Here is an 18,391-nt window from a genome sequence, read left to right as displayed (position 1 = left end):
GCACCAGTACAGCTGGGACTGGCTGCAACGCTCATGGCTAGTGGGGAGCTGGTGTTTTACACCTTCCAGGCAAGAAGACTACAGCAAGAGCTTAAACAAGAAAAACAGTGCCAGGGAGCACTGAGGGCAATTCAGTAACCTCCAAAGCTCCCCCATGACAAAAGGGATGCCTTTCAGGTTCCCCCTCCACTGGTCCTCCATGGAAAAGGAAGGCTCTCGCTTTCCATAAATAGGAGCTCTTGCCATTTGGCTGGTGAATGCTGTGCTTGTAGTGAGCAGGGGGCTGAATGCGAGCTGCTTTGTAATTTCAGGCCTGGTTTTGATTAGTGGGGTAGGGTTGGGAATCCCCCCCCCCCTCTCCTTTCAGGGGCACTGGGGAACTGGAAACTGTCGGGGTGTTAGAGAAGTAGCTCTGTGGAGACTGTCCTTCTGCTTCAGAGCCGTGTCACCTCATGGGGATGCTGTCCTGCTTGGGCACCAGCCCCTCCAGCTGCCCCCAGGTTCTCTGGGATCCACCAGCAGAATGAGTTTGCCAGTGCACAGCATCCTCCTATGGCAGTGGCAGAGACCTCAAACTCCCCTCCATGAAGCCTCTTGGTCGGCATATCCCAAAAGCAATCCCCAAAGGAGGGGACAGCTGGCTGGTCCTGCAGCTGCTGGCCTCTGTGACAGCAGCCAGCAGCTGAGCCCAACTGCCAGCACCAGGCGGCTGTTGGTGGGGTGGGAAGGTCCCCAGGAGCCCATTCCCTGGGAGACTTTGATGGCATGAGGAGAACGCCAGGCTGGCTGGGAGGAGGCAGGGAAAGGAGCTGAACAGAGGACAGGTGGCTTCAGCTGAGATGCCGGTGGAGTGGCTGTGGAAGGGAACAGGGCAGAGGGGATGGAAAGTGGGAGCCATACCCCTTATATGTACACACCATAAATATATCCTGGATATATACATCCCATAAATATGTGTATATATATACATACATATATATATATCTCCCCATACATACATGATGTGATGACGAAAGGAACTGGCTAATCCCTCTGAAGCATCATTCCAGCAATGTCTCTCCCTGGAGCTTTCCCTGCATCCCTATGGGTGATGTGCATCCCCTTGCCCATGGGGACCCAAGGATCTCCTGGCATGGAAGAAGAGGGCAAGAAGTGTCCCCAGGGAGGCAGGAGCTGCAGAGCATTATGGCACACATTGGTTACGTTACGCAGCTGGCAGTGCAGGCACATGGCGATAATGAAATGTGGTATCCAGGCCATTAAAATTTAACTCCTTAAATTAAAAGTGTTATTCAAGCCTTTCCTACGGAGCCAAGGAATGTGGCTGCAGGCAGATGGGAGGCAGCATCCACCTGCAGTGTGGCAATGCCTCAGGGACACCTCGAGCCACCGTGGGGCTCCCAAGGGACCCAGCAGGTCACCTCCAGCCCCTCTGCAGTCACAGGACCCTGCCCGTCCCCCTGCCTAAAGGACTCCTGGACAACATAAGGCTGCCAAGGGAAGAGCCACAGAGGTCACCACAAGCTTTGCGTGCCCATGCCACCCTAGAGTCCCCCTGTGTCTCTGATGTAGCAGCCACCAAACTGCCAGCACAGCAATGTCAATCACAATGAATTCTCATCACACAAATGGTCGGTGGGGTGGGATGAGGCATGGGAACATGCAGAACAGGAATCGTGCAGGGGCAGGGAGCTGCTGTAGGGCAGCGTGCTGGAGCCCAGAGGATGCTGGCAAGAGGGGGTGGCTTTAGAGCCACATCTCCAATTAAGGACAAGCCCCGGCGTCCCTCCCAGCCCTCTTGCTTTGACAACTTGATGCCTGGAAACCGGCTAATCTAAACATCATCATTTCAGGGAGCTGTCAGAGTTCCCATCCTGCCCGCTTGTCCCTTTAACCACTTCAGCCCCGTCCCCTGCCTCGAGCCACCATGCAGGAACAGGGTGGCAGAGGCTCAGGCCAGACCAACGCCTGCTTGAAGAGGGTGAACCTTTGTTTTTCCCTAAAATCTAGAAAAAGTAAGATAAGATCCAATCTCACTGCAGAACCGTCTCCTCCTCTGGGATCTGTGGGGTGCCTGGGGGAAAACACTAGTCCTGTCCCGTTGCCTGGCCATGCTGAGCACCATCCTGCTGTGTTCAATTAAGCAGGTGCTTCTTCATTAAGCACCAGTGATTTGCTTTATTAGCTCTGGGCTAATAGACACGGGGCCCCAGCAGGGAGAGGATCATGTCTCGTCCCACTTCCAGCAACTGGGACAGAGCCTGAGCTGTGGAAGGAGCTGGCTGAGGCCTGGGAGTGATACTCTGAGGGGTTCTGCTCCACTTTTCCACTCATGGGTCTCAAAAAAACTTCCACAGCTGTGAGGAAGGCAGAGCCCCTCCATACTTCCTCCCAACTCTTCTCTTCCTCTGCTCCCTTCCTCTCTCCTCCCAAAGGCTATCCCCCACCCTTCCTCCACACCCCAGGCTCCCCAACAGATGCCCTGGCTTAACCCACCTAACCAGGAAATCCACAGCCTCTGTGATACCCACTGCCCCTCCCTATCCCTCTGAAATTCTCCTGCTGGCAAAAGCAACATCCCCTGCCTGGCCCAGCAGCTGGGATCCTTTAGGAATTTGCAGAGAAAGCATAGATAAAATTAGGATGTGAAGGGGAGAAGGAGAAGAGAGCAAGTGGGGAAGGCAGTAGGATGTATTTGTCCCATCCTTTCCCTCCATATCAGCAATGAAAATCCTAGTCCTCCATTTTAATCCCCCCTTTCCTGAATCCAGGCTCCAGAGCTGCTCCTCTGGGCAAGGGAAACCATAGCAACCCCAGCAGCTCCTGCTTTACAAAATTCATAGCATTTTATGTAAGGGATTTTGAAGGGATTGTGAGGTTTAGGAGCAGGGGAGCTCCTTCTGTCCAGGAGGCAGGTCTGGGGAGAAGGACCCTCATCAGCTTTTGTTTCTTGGAACGGTTATCAAGCTCTCCAGGGAAACTCAACGAAAGCTGCAGACCAGAGATGTGCATATCCTGGGAGGAGATGTGTGGATCTGGGAAGGAGATGTGTGGATTCTGGGAGGGGATGTGTGGATCTCGGAAAGCCTGAGGAGACAAGCCCTGCGATGCCTTTGCTTGAAAAGGGAAAGGTGCAGAGTGTTTCACTGCAAACAAGAAAAGCCTCCCACGGAGCGTCTGCTTGGCAGCAGCCGTCAGAGTGACAACTGCCAAGGGAGCCGCGGTGCCAGCTCAGCGCTGGGCCACGCTGCCTCAGCGTAAGGCACTCTCCAGGGATCCCTGGGGATCCCCACAGCAACCAAACAGATGCCTGAGAGGAACACAGCACAAGTGTAGGTTAGTGTTTCAGGCCAGCTTCTACTGGTGAAACAGTGTCTTGATCCTGCAGAGTCTCAGCCTGTGGATTCTGCTCCTCCTGATGCTCCCCCTGGACATCAGGCCACCGGGAGGTTCCTGTCCTGGCTGGCAGGATGGCTGCCCTGCTGCACACTAAAGCTGATAGGGCACCTTGATGTGCCCTCTTGTGATGAACCCAGCCTTATTCCCACCTTGGACATGGCTGGAGAACAGTGCCCTTCAACGAGATCACCTTGAGTTCTCCAAGCAGATATCCAACACATCTGGACATTTTTATGATCAGTGAGATACCTGCAGCTCTGTACCAAACAGGAGAGGGAAACAGGCCTGTAGCAAGGAGAAGGAAGAGTATTATCTTTTGGAATGGGCCAGAAGCTAAAAGACAACTAAATATGGAAACCTGATAGTCCACTCAGCCCAAGGTATGGCCCAACTTTTAGCATAACACAGATGAATGTGACAGCTCCTCCAAGGTGAAGCCCACTAGACAGACAACCAGTACCAGTCTCCAGCTGCTCAAGCTGGTGTGTGCCAGGACTTTCCTTGAGGAAACTTTATGACTTATGGATAAAGGTATCCTGCCCACAGAATTCTGGAATGGTTTGGCTTGGAAGGGACCTTAAAACCTATCTCATTTCAACCCCCCTGCCATGGGCAGGGACGCCTTCCACTAGAACAGATTGCTCCAAGCCCCATCCAACCTGGCCTTGAGCACTTGCACTGATGAATCACTGATGACCTGCAAAGCTTACAAAATCCTGTAGGAACATCTGAGCATCTACACAAGGCTCACTTGAAAAACCGGCAAACCTCCTCTTCCAAACCCTCCAGGAAAGCAAAAAATTACCTCCCCAAAGCACTTATTTTCCAACTTTTAAATTTGCCAGTGACCCAATGGCAAAATGGATGGCAAATGCAAGTCTTGCCTTGGGCTCCTGGGGCTTCGAGCCCCAGGCAGGAGGCACCAGCCGCAGCATTAGAGCACGTGCCTGGCTCCAGCCACCACCACAGCTGAGAGGAACTACTCACGTTCACGTGAGCCCTCCAGAACCTGTTCCCACAGGGGCACTTACACCGGGCACTGATGTTTTCAGGCAAGCTCTGTTGGGAAGGGGAGGAAGGGTAGGGGCTTGGAAGTGGGGGAGAACTGTAGAGCAGCAGCAGCAGCAGATCCTTCCTTCGAGACGTCCGCTTCCCTTTCAGGCTGACAGCTGTGGCCTAATTTTCAAGAAAACTGACAAGCGCCTTATTTCTCCCCCTATAATTTCTCCTCACTGCAAATAAAATAGGTTAAAGGAGCGGGTGCAAAGCTGTGGCAACAGGAGCTGGGAGAGACTGATCCTGTTCAGGGCATGCACAATTTGTACAGAGATAGGAGCTGTGGTCCCTGCTCACCCTTTCCCATTACTTTGCTTTAAGGTGAAGAAATAAAAGTGCTTTTGTTCCTAAAAGCATGGCCAAGGAGCAGGTCGGTGTCCTAGAGATGGATGAGCCTTTGGATCCCCGTGTAGGGAAGGCAAATTTGAGGGAAAATGGTCCTGCTGGCTATCTCTAGACCTCTGAAAGCAGAGGGATAGACCATGGCAGGAATACACTCTGTGTTTGAAAGCAAAACTTTCCAGAAGGAAAAGAGGGACTGGGAAGAGGTGGCAGTGTCCCATGGCTCAGGGATAAGCGTACCCTGGGGTGGGAGGTGAAGCTGCCTTGTCTCTTCTGCCAACAACTCAAGCACATCCTGGAGCTCAGGGAAGGAAGTGTCCATAACTCAGTGAGCCCTGCTGCACTTCCTACTCAAGTGTCAGCTGAAAAATACCCCATTGATGCCATGGTTTAGACACCCCAGATGCTATTTCACCTTTAGTGCCAGGCTTGCCTCCACACCCGCTGCCTCTCAGCATTGCATTGGATCACAAAGCCTGCCCTGCCTTCTGAGCCAGGATCCCTGGAGGGATCCCAAGGAGGGATGCAGCTGAGGAGCCTTGCTCCCTCAAACCCTCCAAGGCCCATAGATGCATCAGGAGAGCAGATAGATGCTCCCTGCCCTGTCAGGACCCTAAGAGAGCACCCAGTGCTTCGAGGGGACCAGCTCCAGGTGCAGCTAAACATGAGGAGCAGCTCATGCATGAAGGGAAGGAGCACTGAATGGCAGGAACTCCAACCAAGGTGGCTTTTGCACAGCTCTGTGCATTCAGTGGGGAGTTGAAGATGTCCCATCCAGAGATATCTTATCTGAGGACATCCCATCCTGGGAGCAGAGTGCCCAGCTGGACCCACTGGCTGAGGTGAGCTCTTCTCAGTTTTTAACTGTGTCCTGTGCCTGGGGGATAACTGAACAAGATCCCCTGGAAGACAAGTGGGGGGAAAAACACTGTTACTCAGCTTGATCTCCTGTCCTGGCTCTTCCCTCCAGAAAAATGAATAAACCGAGTTGTCACAGCTGCAGCGCCAGAAAAGGAAGCACCATCAGAAGACCCGAGCCCAACCAACAGGATCAGACAGGTTAAGCTGCTTCCCCATGATGAGGGTCGTCACCCCATCAGCCAGACAAAGAAAATTTGGGAGACACTTTGGGAGCTGTTTGTGCTGAATCCCTGCTCAGCAGAACATGACAGTCAGCAAGCAGGGAAGCTGTGGGCTCCTCTCCCCACTGTCCAGTTCCCCTTCTCCCACCTCCCTCCTTCCACAGCCTGTTTTTCCACAGCATTCCTGCTGTGATCCTAGGGAAAGTGCTGGGAAGAAGCAGATTTCCCTACCTGGGGACCTGCCCTTTGAAGGAACTTGGCCATTTTGTGAGGGTTTTCCTCTCCTACGCACATTTCCCCTTCCTCCCCTCCACCCTCTCACTGACCCAAATTAGTCCCAGCCCACGCCGGCACTGCTGCTCACATGTGGTTCCCATTTTTCTACAGGAAAACCCATCAAATCCTTCCAAGCAACTCCAAGTACGGCTGCTCCTGGAGCAGCTTTGGTGGGTTAGCACAGCAAACTCATTTCCAGGACCTGGTGCACCCCAGCTCATCCAGCCCTTGCAGCTCAACAGAGGCACCTCCTGTCCTTCCCTGGGGGTACAGCCCCAGGAGGGAGCGGCCAGGGCTGGCCCAGCTCCTGCTCTCCCAGCAGGGATAATCCTTTGACAGAGCAACCAGGCTCCTCCCTTGTGAAGGTCATGCTGTTGGTGACTGCTGGGGAATTGTGACTCCAGAGCCAACCTCTACTCTGGTGGAAACTGGGTTTCCCCCCCTCTGGCTCCTGCTTCATGGGGCTGGGACGGTATCAGAGAGTCCAGAATGATGTCCCAGAGACTCAGTGAAATAAAACCTCAATAAGCACATGCTCCTGTGGGCCTGTGGAGCTCATTGTGTGATGTAAAAGAGACAATTTGAGAGCTGAGGGCTTTTGGAGATAGAGTGGGGTTGCTGGCTTCCTTCCAAAATCCCATAGGAGCCTGAGGAGAGCCCGGAGGGCATTCACAGTGCAAGCCTGGAGCAGAGGGAGAATGCAGGGATGCAGAGCCTGTTTGCCACCACATTGCTGTAGGACTGTTCTGGATCTCCAGGCATGGGTTTTACATGGCAAACTGGGGAGAGAAGGTTTTGGGCAGCAGGGAGAATTAAAAGGAGGCACAGAGGAATGGGCTGGAGACGAGCAAGGAGAAGTCCACTGACCTCTGCAGAACTGGGCATGTTTACCACCCTGCTCCATCACCCTGTGCCTGGCCAGGGTGAGAGGGAGTCCCTCTTTCTGCTTTGCAAATGGACAAAAAACCCACAAAGTAAAAAGCTTTCTCCTGTTCCTCCCCTCGGTGAGGCATGAGGAGGGGGATGGCGAGTGCACAGTTCATTAAAGCCGGAGGGCAGGCGGCCAGCGAGCATCCTGGCAGGCAGAGCAGTGGATTTTCGCAGGCTCGCTGCCTCCCGACACAGAAGCTTCCCTTGTAGCACTCACAGCTGTTTGGATTTTACCCGAGTTCATATCACAGTTTATCAAAGAGGCTCCATTTTTTTTCCCCTTCTTTTTTTTTTTTTTGCACTTTGCTGAGTACAAGCCAAATGGTTCCCGCAAAAACAAACGCAGGTTTTGTTCTGCATTGCAGTGGCACGGAGGGTGGGAGAGAGGAAGAGGTGACACGTGTCCCCCCTCCAGCCCTGATTAACTTGTAGAGGGATTTTCAGGGCATGGGTTTGGCAATGGGAGCAGGAGGGGGCACAATGGCATCCAGAGGAAGGAGGAGGAATGGGTCCTGCATCCCAGCACTGATTGCCTCCAGATCATCAGGAGGTACTGGGGTGTTTGGTCAAGGAAAATGTGTGTCCAGAGGAGCTCAAGAGCATCCAGGCCTGGAGAAGAGGAGGGTTTTGGTTAGCCCCAGCTCCTAAGCCTCTTCCAGCGAGGGGCTGGGAAGTGAGGACAGCACAGCAGGAGGAAAGGACAAGGTTAAGGATGAGGTAGGAGCCAGGATGGGGCTGGGGGGACACTGGCTCATTGCATTATGGAGGCATCCCGTGGTTGTGGCACGACCTTATTACCAAAACAAACACCCACTGGCTCTGTACAGGATCCCCAGTGCACCCCTTGCTATCCAAGCCTGCAGCTAAACCCCCATCCTACTCCCTCCTCACAGCCCTGCTCACTGGGATGCTGGCAGACAGCCCTTCCCTTCCCACTCTCCCAGACAGAGAGCATGGCCCTGGGAATGCCAGGCAGGCCAGTCCAAAGCGATTTAACACGCACCTCACTGCGGGCCTGCCAAGAGCATCAGCATCAGACAGATGTCTGTGCTCCACGCTCCTCCAGCCCTCTGCTCCCCTCCTCTCTGATTCCTCATCCTGGTTAGCAGGTTCAAACTCACTTTGTGTCTTTTTCACTAGTTTTTGTGGAGAAACTGGTGTTGTACAGTCGGCCTCAGCCTCTCAGAGGCAGAAGAGCCCTGTCATGTCCAAAATGAGGGACTGGCCACCCCAGCCCCAAGGGCGTTACGTACAGCCCTTCATGCACCCAGTGTGACCTGCCAGTCTTTGCCCTCAGCTCTGCCCTTGTTATCCAGCTCTCCACTGGCCTCATCCCAGCAGGGCTTTGAGATCTCAAGAACAGTCAGAATTTCCAGCCAGGTGAACTTTTCCCGTCTGCTGGAAGTATAAATCTGTGGCCCCATCACGAGACTTGGGATTTTCCAGCTCTGCAGCTAATGCCATAAATTGGCTGAACAATCTTATATGCTCCAGTCTATGCCTTCCAGAGTGGATGCAGAGCCAGCCAGCCCTTCTGGCCAGTCCCCACAGGGTTCAAGCATACCTCCAAAGGCCAAGGACCATCCCCAGTCAAATGGGCAAGTCTCACCAGGTGCATCACATGCCAGGTGGTTGAAAAGTCATGCCAGGGCCTCTTCCACGCAGCTTAACCTCAGAAAACACCCTGTGAGAAAGTGCCAGGCAGTGGGGAGGTTTGTTTTACAGTTCTATAAAACAAGCTGAGACAACCCCTGCGTGCAGGCTGCGCCCGGGGAGCGAAGTGCTGACTCAGGCGTCCTCTCTGCCCCAGGGTGCCACTGCTCTGCAAGAAAATGGCCTTGCTGGGCTTCAAAATTAAGCCCTGTGCTTCAAAGCATCCACACACGACATGCATAGGGATGTCTCCAGCCACTCAAGCACATCCTGTACCCCAGAGGGCTCATTTGCTGTGGCAAGGTACATCAGCCATGAATGTCTGACCTGTTCCGTCTCAGAGAGCAGCAAAAAGCCGGCTGCTTTGGTGCTAAGCTTGACTTAGCCAGTTGAACCAGCTCCTGGAGCTCAGACTGACCCTGGGGACAGCACAGGAACTGCACAACCAGCCCTGGGGGCTGGTTGAGGGGAGAAGACAGCTCCTTGCAAGGACAGCCAGCCCTATCCTCACACTGTGCTCCGAGCAGCAACACTGATGTCCATGCAGCAGGGCTTAACCTCTCCCTTAATCCCCCCATCCTGTAGTGCTGGTACCAACCAACAGGAATTAAATGCAGCCTGTAAATCTCAGTGTGAGCTGAAAAGCTCGGTGCCACTCTGCTGCCTGCCTCCTGACCGGCCAAGCAGCTTTCCCTCCACAGGGCTCCTGCCTGGAGGACAGCCGTGCTGCTCCAAGGAGCCATGTGATGCTTTGGAAGCTCCTCCGCATTTTTCTGCTGCTCCAAGAGGTCAGCAGCTGAATGGGAATATTTGCTTCTTGCTTAAGGGCTCTGGTGAATCCAGGATGGACACATGCCAGACAGGGCAATTAGTGAGAAGGGTGGAAGGCCTCAGATGTGCTTATCAAGGTGGGAGGTAACTGATGGTCCTGCCTCTGACAACACTTTAGGAGCAATGTTTGAGTGCAAACATGCCTGGCTTGAGAGGAGAAGGCAGCACTTGGTATTCTTAGTTTTGAAGGCAGACTAATTTTACTGGCTTCCAGCCTGAAAAAGGTCACAAGTGACAGTAAGAGAGAATGGACCCCCAAAGGATTGCTGTCAGCTGCAATGCACAAAACTGATGCCAAATTAAAAAAAAAAAAAAAAATTGGAAGAGATCATGGGAGCAGGCTTCCCTTCCTCCTCCAGGGGAGAGGGGTGGGACAGCATGAGACCCTATGGGACTTGTACTACTAGAATCCCTCAGCAAATCCTTTGCCCAGACATTCATGAGGCATGTAAACAACTTTGAAGAGCCTTCTCCTGGATGCTGCTCTTCCTTTCTCACAGATCATAGATGACAGGGAGTTGAAAGGGACCTACAAGGATCATAAAGTCCAGCTCCTCCTGCTGGGGCTCAGCTGGGCATGTGAGCTCCACCACAGCCATAGGCTTTCTCTCTGTGAGATCTGCTAGGGTTGAGGGGATCCTAATTCTAAAGCCCTTGGCACAGATGAGGCATTACACCATGGTTTGATGGGCATTGGATCCCACTTGGGAAGGCAGCAGACTGATCCATGTCTTTGATGCACAAAGAGTGCTGGCAGAGGTACCATGTGCTAGTGTTGGGTTATCCCCAGCCTGAAATTCTCTGGATACTTCCTTATGAATGACAGAAGTTTTTGGAGCTCTTTCTCTGTTATTTTGAAGGAAGTTTGTGTTTCCACTTAGCTCCACCCTGTCTTCTCTGGCAAAGCGTCTCGAGATACCCACCTTGGCACTGGGGTTACTGATGGCAAGACCACCCATCACAGCCCCTATCTCTGCCTGAGCCAGGCTTCAAGGGTGAATTCTGCCAGTGAGGGCTGCAGGTACTTCTCTCACCCATCTCCCAGCATCAGGCAGGCTCTGGAGCAGTTCTACCTGTCTTGGGGATCACAGGTCCTTTCAGAGCAAGAGATGGTCCCACCTCCTGCAGAGATCACTGGTCAAACCCCACTCCCATCCCCAAGCACGCAATGTACTATAACCTCTGTCTCTGTGACTCTGAGGACATATCAGGAGAGTGACTAAAGTCCTTTCAGAGTCAGAAACCAAGCATGAACAAACTTGGGTTGGATTAGAAATAAACTACCTTTAATTGCAGATCCCCTTACGTGACCTCACAGACCTTTGAATTTGCCCACCAGCAACGTGACAGGGAAAACTGCTGTGCTTGAATAAAACCCCTGTCCCCCATTTCCCTTTCCTGTGAACACTAATCCTTCAGCTGGAAATCATTGCCTAAATGTAACAGGTCTATTTTCCTTCCCTGTTTCAGTGTTCCCAGGCCAGCCTGGGAAAGAGGCAGCAGTGGTCCTGGACCACACTTCAGCAGATGCTGTCCCAGTCTCCCAAGCATCCCCCTTGCACTCTCCAGCTCAGGATGAAACATCACCAACATCTCTTAAGTCAAACATGAGGCTGGCTTCTCACTCTGCTGTGCAAAACAGCTGAGCTGGCTTGTGGACAGGGGAGGGATGTAACGTGGGAACGCGCATACGGCTTCAATTTGAAAAGTGGCTAAAAATAGCTCCATGAGGCTCCCACATTCACTGAGTCTCTCCAGCAAGAGATCAATCTTTGCCAGAGAGTCCTGTAAAAGTTTTTCTCCTCTATTTTCATCTTACTTTTTCTGGAAGCAGCAGAGATGTTAGTTTACACCAGTCTTTTACCTGCCATCGGTAGGTTTCAGAGTTAATCACTGGTACCTGAGGGCATGGCTCACCCTCCCAGAACCACCACTTTGGCTCCAGTCTTGCATCTACCCTATATGAACAACAACATGACTTGACAAAGGACAATTTTTTAATTTTTTTTTTTTTTTTTTTGCTTTACCAGATTTTTTGGGGCATGAGTCACTGTAAAAAGCCTCAGCTTGCTGAACTGCTGTGAGCCAGTCCCACCGCACCTCTGGCTGGCTGCTGGGAAAGCTGGGCCTGCCAGCCAAGGCTCCTCCTGCCAGAGCTGGAGGGGAAAAAACTGGAGGTGGCCAGGGTACAGGAGAGCTTTTAAAAGGGACTCTGCCCAGACTCACCCTGTTTCCCTAACACAGCATGAGGCCACTTCCTTGCCAAGGTAGCTTATCCTAGGGGCTGTGCTGGCTGGTGAGAGGAGAGTGGACACTGTGAGTGGGATACTGTCTCTGGGATGAATCCAGACTTAGGCAATAACTGCTGCCACAACTCCACATCCAGCTCAGCTTAGCAAATTTTGGGAGCTCTGCATGCTGTATTTTCCCACTGCGGTGATGGGACCTCTTCATCAGTACCTGGCACACCCCTGTGCCTTTGGAGAGGTGGCTCTCTTCTCCCACAGAACCATGGCTTGTATCTCACGCTCTCCCCCTGTTCATTTTGATGCCACATCCCTGAAAGCAAGGGAGGAAAACCCAGGGTCCTGCCAGCTGATTCCACCAACCTCCTCACTGATTTCTCCACCTTGCCTCGACCATTAACCCTGTTATTTCCCAGTGAGCTGAGGAATGGATATCCCTTGCCCCAGATTTTATTGCAATAAAGATGACTGCCTGCCAGCTGCCACGACACTTGACATTCCAGCCTTCACAACATTTGGCTCTCCAGCCTCTGCCACAGCTCCTTAAAAAGCTGAAGCAAATTCTCCCAACTCTATGCATTTGAAACACATGGCTTTGGATGGGCAAGCATCTTGCCAAGCTGGCTGGAGGGACTCACTCAGCTTGGCACTCTGAGTGCAAGCCTGTCTTCCTGCTCCGGCTGGTCTAGTTGTGTCTTAACGAAACAGGCTCTGACAACATTGTTTAATAAGGAGCCACTTTGCCTCTGGGGATGGGAGAGAGAAATATGGTGCCTTGACATGTGAAAGGCAAATCCCGTTTGCTCCAAAACCGTTTGCTGGAGAGCGAGGGAAGTTTGAGGAAATGGTTTTGGCTCAGAGAAAATGTAGTACTTGGGCTGCTCGACCCTGCCATCCCTGTCCCACCCATCCAGGGGTGCTCAGGGGCTTCAGTGAGGCTGGTGGGGTGCTCTGACCTGATGATGAAGGCTCCTCTGGTTTCCAGGAGTTTCCGTTCACTGCTGAAGCGCTTGAGCAGGTTGATCATGAACTTGTAGAAGTAGGAGTTCATGGTGGGGGTGGAGGGTGAGCACTCCAGGCCTTTTGTACCTGGGGAGGCAACGGGAGAGCAAATTAGAGCTGCCAGGGCCCTGCTGCCAAAGCCTTGATGAAAGAGCAGACACCCAAAACATGGTCACAGCACTGAGATGAGGGTAGGGGCATGGAAAGATTTTCAAGCTTCATATAACCACATCTGGTTGGTTCAAGCGGAGCCAGCCCTGTCTTAGCTCTCTCCAGCCCAAGGGAAAGAAAGCATCTTATGGTGGTCACAGCCCTGCAAGCAGCAGGGTTTAACCTGGGGTTAAAATGGGATTTTTGGGAGTTCATCTCAGAGCTATTCAGCTTCAGTAGCTGCTAGAAGAAGGAGTGGCTGAGGCTGTAATTGAGCCAATCCCATTTCCTCAGATAGGGCATGTACACTCATCCCAAAACTACCAGATTGCTGGTGAGTTGAAGAGCCTGTAATCCAACCCCATAAGCCACAGATGCCCTGAGCTCAGTGTGCACATAGTGGCAGACACACACATTCAGCCCCAGGCCACAGCACAGACGCTGATTTACACTTGGTGATGTGATTTTCCCTGAGCAGGAGCCACTTGGCACAAGTGTCATATACAATGTGCCCCAGGGCTACCATAAAGTACTGGTCAAACCACAGCAGAGCTCCAGGCTTAGGGATTGTCCTGGTCTGAGACTCTTGGCAGGGAGGGCAGGGAAAGGGGCAGCTCCCAGCTCAGGGAAATATCCCCTCCAAACACAAGAGCAGGGAGCTGGCAGGTAAAGATTGCTTTTCCCACAGTGAAACCCCAGGGGAGATGGTTTATTTAGCAGGACAGCGCTCAAAGCAAATGTTTGGAGAGAGCATTTCAAAGGCGACTTTGCAAAAAGGGGAGCTCTCTTCCTTAATTTCTCCTTCAGAAAGGCCATGTCTAACTGTGGAAGGAGGGAATCCAGCACACACGAGCACCCCAAGGCTACTCTCCACACATTATTTCCATCAGATAACCAAAGGAAACCTGAGCACTTTGATTTATGGATGTTGTCTGCTTCTATGGACACTCAGCGGAGCACGGAGCAGCCAATTAAAGATGTAATTAAGCTGCCAAAGCCCAGGAAAGCTGATGGAAAAGCTGCTGGTCTGTTTTCTATCCTGCCTCTCCCAATGATACACAAGAGATACATGCAGGGCAGCTTCCCCAGGTTTGGATTTAACATCTAAGAGAACATACCAAGCCAAAGAAAAAGGAAAATGAAATACAAGGTCATCCTGATCAGAACCCAGTGTCCTCTTCCCGCTGGAGCTGTGTGTTCACCCACCCCTTGGTAAATCTGTAACCCCAAACCAGGCTTTGAAGCAGGCAGCTCCCTGAGCACAAGTGTTCACCATCGCATCAAGTTTCCCCTCAGCTGCAGGGAAGATGATCTGGGCAAAGGAAAAAAAAAAAAGGGATCCAGCTGAGCCAGTGTGCTCCAAAACAAAGGTGTGTTTGTTCGAAGGCAGGGAGTACCCAGTGTGAAAATGCAGCCGTGCCCCACATGTCGTCACTACAGCTGCTCAGCACTGCTCAAAAGGGAGCAGAGACACGGTCTGGAGGTGACATGGGGCAGCTCTGCCTTCCCACTGCACCTGCCCGCAGCTCAGCCTCGAACCTCCCAGCAGAGCCTGGGAAGGCAGGTGAAGACCAGGCAGAAACTGTCTTTCAAAGCTGCAAAGTGTATTTTTGCCCATTTTCTCAGCAACTCTGAGACACCCAAACCTGGTTGTGCTGCAACACGAGCTAGCAGCAGGTAGGACATCCCACCTTCATTCCCACCAGCTAACAACGCTCCAGCACTGTAGCTTGTCTGGGGGAAGGTCTCATCTTGGAGTTTCTCTCTTTTCAAGACTCCAAAAATAGTCTCTCCGAGCCCCACAGCAGCATCAATGGCACAGTGCTCCCTAAACAAAACAAAGCCACCTATCTGCCTCATTGTCATCTTGCATGGTTTTCAAACATTACATATCCTAAAAGACATACCAAAGGAAAAACAGGAGGAGGCAGCAATTTTTCTCTTCCCTGACAGGACCAGCACTTCTGCTGTGCACGGGACAAAGCTGTATGGAGCTGTATGGCTGCAAGACAGACCAGCCACAAGCACCTTTAGATATGTGCTCTGAAGTGGTGCAGCATCTCCTGCATCTTCAGCTGGAGACTGGGAATGATCTACTGGGTCAGCTGAGTATCCAAAAGCCGGAATTGCCTTGGAGACCAGATCCCAATTAGTCTGCAGGACCTTCAGTACTGCTGTTGTCTCCCATCGACTGGCTCCTGAACCTTGGACCCTTCTGCCCAGCCTAGAAGCAAGGAAGCACTGGGATATAGAGATGGTGAAAACAAGTCTGTGCCCTGTTTTTCCCAGAAGAAATCATGTGAGTCTGCGCACTCCAGGGAGCCTTTTCACCATCCTTTGCCTCTGGGAGCACTGAGACTGAACTCCAGAGGGATTATTTCTCCATCCTTTGCCCACCTGGTGAACAGCAGCTAGGCCTTCATGTTCCTAAAGAAGGTTTCCACTGTGGCACACCATGCCAGAGCAGACTTGCCAGTGCTCTCTAGGGCTAATGCTGGGAGTGAGAAACCAGGGTATTGGAGTCTGCCAGGCTGTAAAAGGCTCAACCAAACCTCAGATGGAGCTTAAACAGGCAATACTTCTTCCAAGCAGGCAAAGCAGTTATTTTCCAAAGCCTCCCAATCCTCCAAACTTCCCGTTTGCTCTGTTTACAGGATGTCTAGGAAGTGGCTGGCACCTTGTGTGCCATGGTGCAACCCTTCCTGGCGTAGCCCCGAGCTCAGCTCGCTGCCCTGCGGGTTACAGCTCAGCACAGTGGCATTCCCAGCCTGACAGAACTGTAGGAGCAGCTTGTCAAGTGTTTCTCTGAAGCACGAGAGACAAGCAGGAAGAAGTGTTAAGAAAACTGTGGCATAATTAATTGAAGCTTGCACCTCTCCCCCTTTCCCTGAAGCAAGACTTTGCAGATCCGTAACCTGCCAGATCTGCTGTTAACGTAGCTGGGGCTGGTGGCACGTCACAGCTCTGCTGCTTTTTTTTTTTTTTTTAATCTGGCATGGAGGAGGGAGCTGGAAGAAGAAAGATCCGTGCTCAGAGCAATGATGAAACTCAGTCCAGACATCCACTAGAATAGGAACAAATGGGAATTTTGGCCTCGGAGGAACATCAGAGCAGTGAAACATGACAAAAAGCATGTGGGAATTGCAGATATATGGCCGCAGTGAGTCCACATCAGCCTGGGTCCTTGTAATTGAATCACAGAAGGGACCTTAAAGCTCATCTAGTTCCAGCCCCTTTGGAATAGGCAGGGACACCTTCCACTAGACCAGGTTGCTCAGAGCTCCATCCAATCTGGCCTTGAACACTTACAGGGATGGGTCAGCCACACCTTCTCTTGGCAACCCGTGCCAGTAACCCATAGCCCTCACAATAAAGAATTTCTTTCTAATATCTAAGCTAAACTTATTTTGTCAGTTTTACACCATTATCCCTTGTCCTACCAATGGCTACAGCAACCTTCTGCAGCCCAGCATGCCAGGCTAACAAATCCTTTCCCTGGATTCCCTTCACAGACTGGGGTAGAGCCAGGGACACAAGCAGGCTTCTTGGATCATCTAAGTCAACACCAACATCTGTTACCCCAGCCACGAGTGCCAGCTCGAGCGGAGCACAGCGAATGTCTGCAAACCCCCAGTGCACCCCTGAGTGCTCACCAGTGGCTCATGCTGTTCCCATCGCCTGCGTGGCCACACTATAAATCAACCGAGACAGGCAATTAGGGATCTATATTAAGGCCCTTATAAATACATATTACACATCACCCTGGAACATTCAGGCTGTCTGGCTGCTTGATGGGCTGAGCTGTGTCAAGACCTACAGTATCCAAAGTGTCCCCACATTGCTCCGGGTGAGCCCAGCAGACTCTGACACTAACTTGGATTTTCCTATCTCAGCCACAAAGTTCTGAACTTCACCCTGGCATAAAACATAACTTCTATTAATTTACTATAATTGGTTTCAAACTAGTCTTAATTAAAACCGGTGTGGACTCGCTTAGCTCCATTGAAACCAAATTGAAATAAGATTGGAGCAGAATTGATTCCTTTCCGAAGCGAGCTAAAGCTGGGTAAGCTGGTTAAAGAGTATCCACAAGGGTATTTGCGGTGGTTTAGCTAAAATGATTTACAGCAATCTCTAATTGAAGCAATTTCAGCTCGGATATAGGGAGGGTAAGCTAAGAGTTGGCGAGGCCAAGCATCCTTCCCACCCGAGTGCTTTCCCCAAGGCATCATGTTTCCAGCTCAGCCCAGAGAATGATCTCCTTCAGCTCTTCTGGGAGCAACAGGGATAAACCCGGCGGCAGCCGGAGCTGGTCCGTGAGCCTTCAACCCGCCCGAGCGCCAGCGGCGTGGGAGTCGGCACTGCCAGATGGTGCTCGGCGAAACCCCGGGCAGCGACGTGGGAATCTGCGCAGCGTCTCCCCCCGGCAGCCTTCCCCAGGATGTTTTGAATTTTAGCTTTTGCAAACACAGAGTGATGAAGCCTCACGGAGCAAGATAAAAATAGAGCCGTAAAAAAAGGCAAATCCTCCCCTCCTCCTCCTCCCAGAAAGCCGGCGCAGGGCGTAGCTGGAAACAGATGTGAACATGTCGGCAGCTCAGCTGGGCTCTGGAAAACCTCCACTCTCCCCTTTCCAGAGCACAGGATGCTGCTGACGAAATAAACACACCAAAATTCTGGATTGCACAGCCAGGGGCTGTGCTCAGCCTGGTTTTGCTTGGACACACATGGATGTTTCTCCCCATCCTACCTGGCTAAAGGGTTTGTAATGGGTTTGTAATGGTGTTAGGGTTGTAAGGGTTTACATGGATTTGTAATTCCTGAGATTTCAACATCTCGACAGAAAGGGGATCCCGGACAGGTTGGGGTACATATTTTGATGCCAAATCAGGCTTTTGCTGCTCCTTGTTCTCTCCACCTTATGCAGAGTCTGTGCTCATGGCTGCCTTGGAGGAAGGCAGCAGGCAATGATAATCCTGATGGTTTTCCTACTAAGGTTAGCAGTCTACTACTGCCCCATTTTTCTTTGCTAAGGTAAATCAATAAGCAAAAATGCAGCAAGGGTATAGCTCAGCCATTGTTCAGGAGCACAAAGTACCCAGCAGAGATGCAAACCAGGAATGGTTAAGCTTCACGGTGAGCTTAGAGTGGGTTGAGGCTCCTGCATGGAAAGGTGAAGTATACAGAAGACAACCTGAAGGAATAAGCAGCAATGGGGTTTGCTGGGCTGTTTTCACACCAATATTCATTCTGCTAGTTTGTTTTTCACCTCATTCCTCACCTCACCCCACAAGTTCCTCACATCTTTGGGAAACTGAGGCAGACCAGCAAAGTAACTCCAAAGGAGGGCTTGGCTGCAAGTGATTTATCTACACCACCAACTTCTCCTTTGTCCACCACTACAAATCAGTAATCCCAGCTGTT

The 18,391-nt window shown here is 51.8% G+C and overlaps 1 protein-coding gene across 2 annotated transcripts in view; it reads right to left on the bottom strand.

Annotated features, from left to right (window-relative positions):
• VAC14 (VAC14 component of PIKFYVE complex) overlaps window positions 1-18,391 on the bottom strand; it is a 59,155-nt gene that overhangs the window by 8,072 nt on the left and 32,692 nt on the right. For both annotated transcript variants that reach the window (XM_041458889.1, XM_041458890.1), the window contains one exon: window positions 12,772-12,904. In XM_041458889.1, the coding sequence (XP_041314823.1) occupies window positions 12,772-12,904 (133 nt within the window). The remainder of the gene's footprint in view (window positions 1-12,771; window positions 12,905-18,391) is intronic.

Source organism: Pyrgilauda ruficollis, unplaced genomic scaffold (assembly GCF_017590135.1).
Source record: "Pyrgilauda ruficollis isolate IOZ18807 unplaced genomic scaffold, ASM1759013v1 scaffold13, whole genome shotgun sequence".
NCBI lineage: Eukaryota > Metazoa > Chordata > Aves > Passeriformes > Passeridae > Pyrgilauda > Pyrgilauda ruficollis.
Note: the sequence above shows the minus strand (reverse complement) of the source record. Positions and strands in the feature narration are given on the sequence as shown.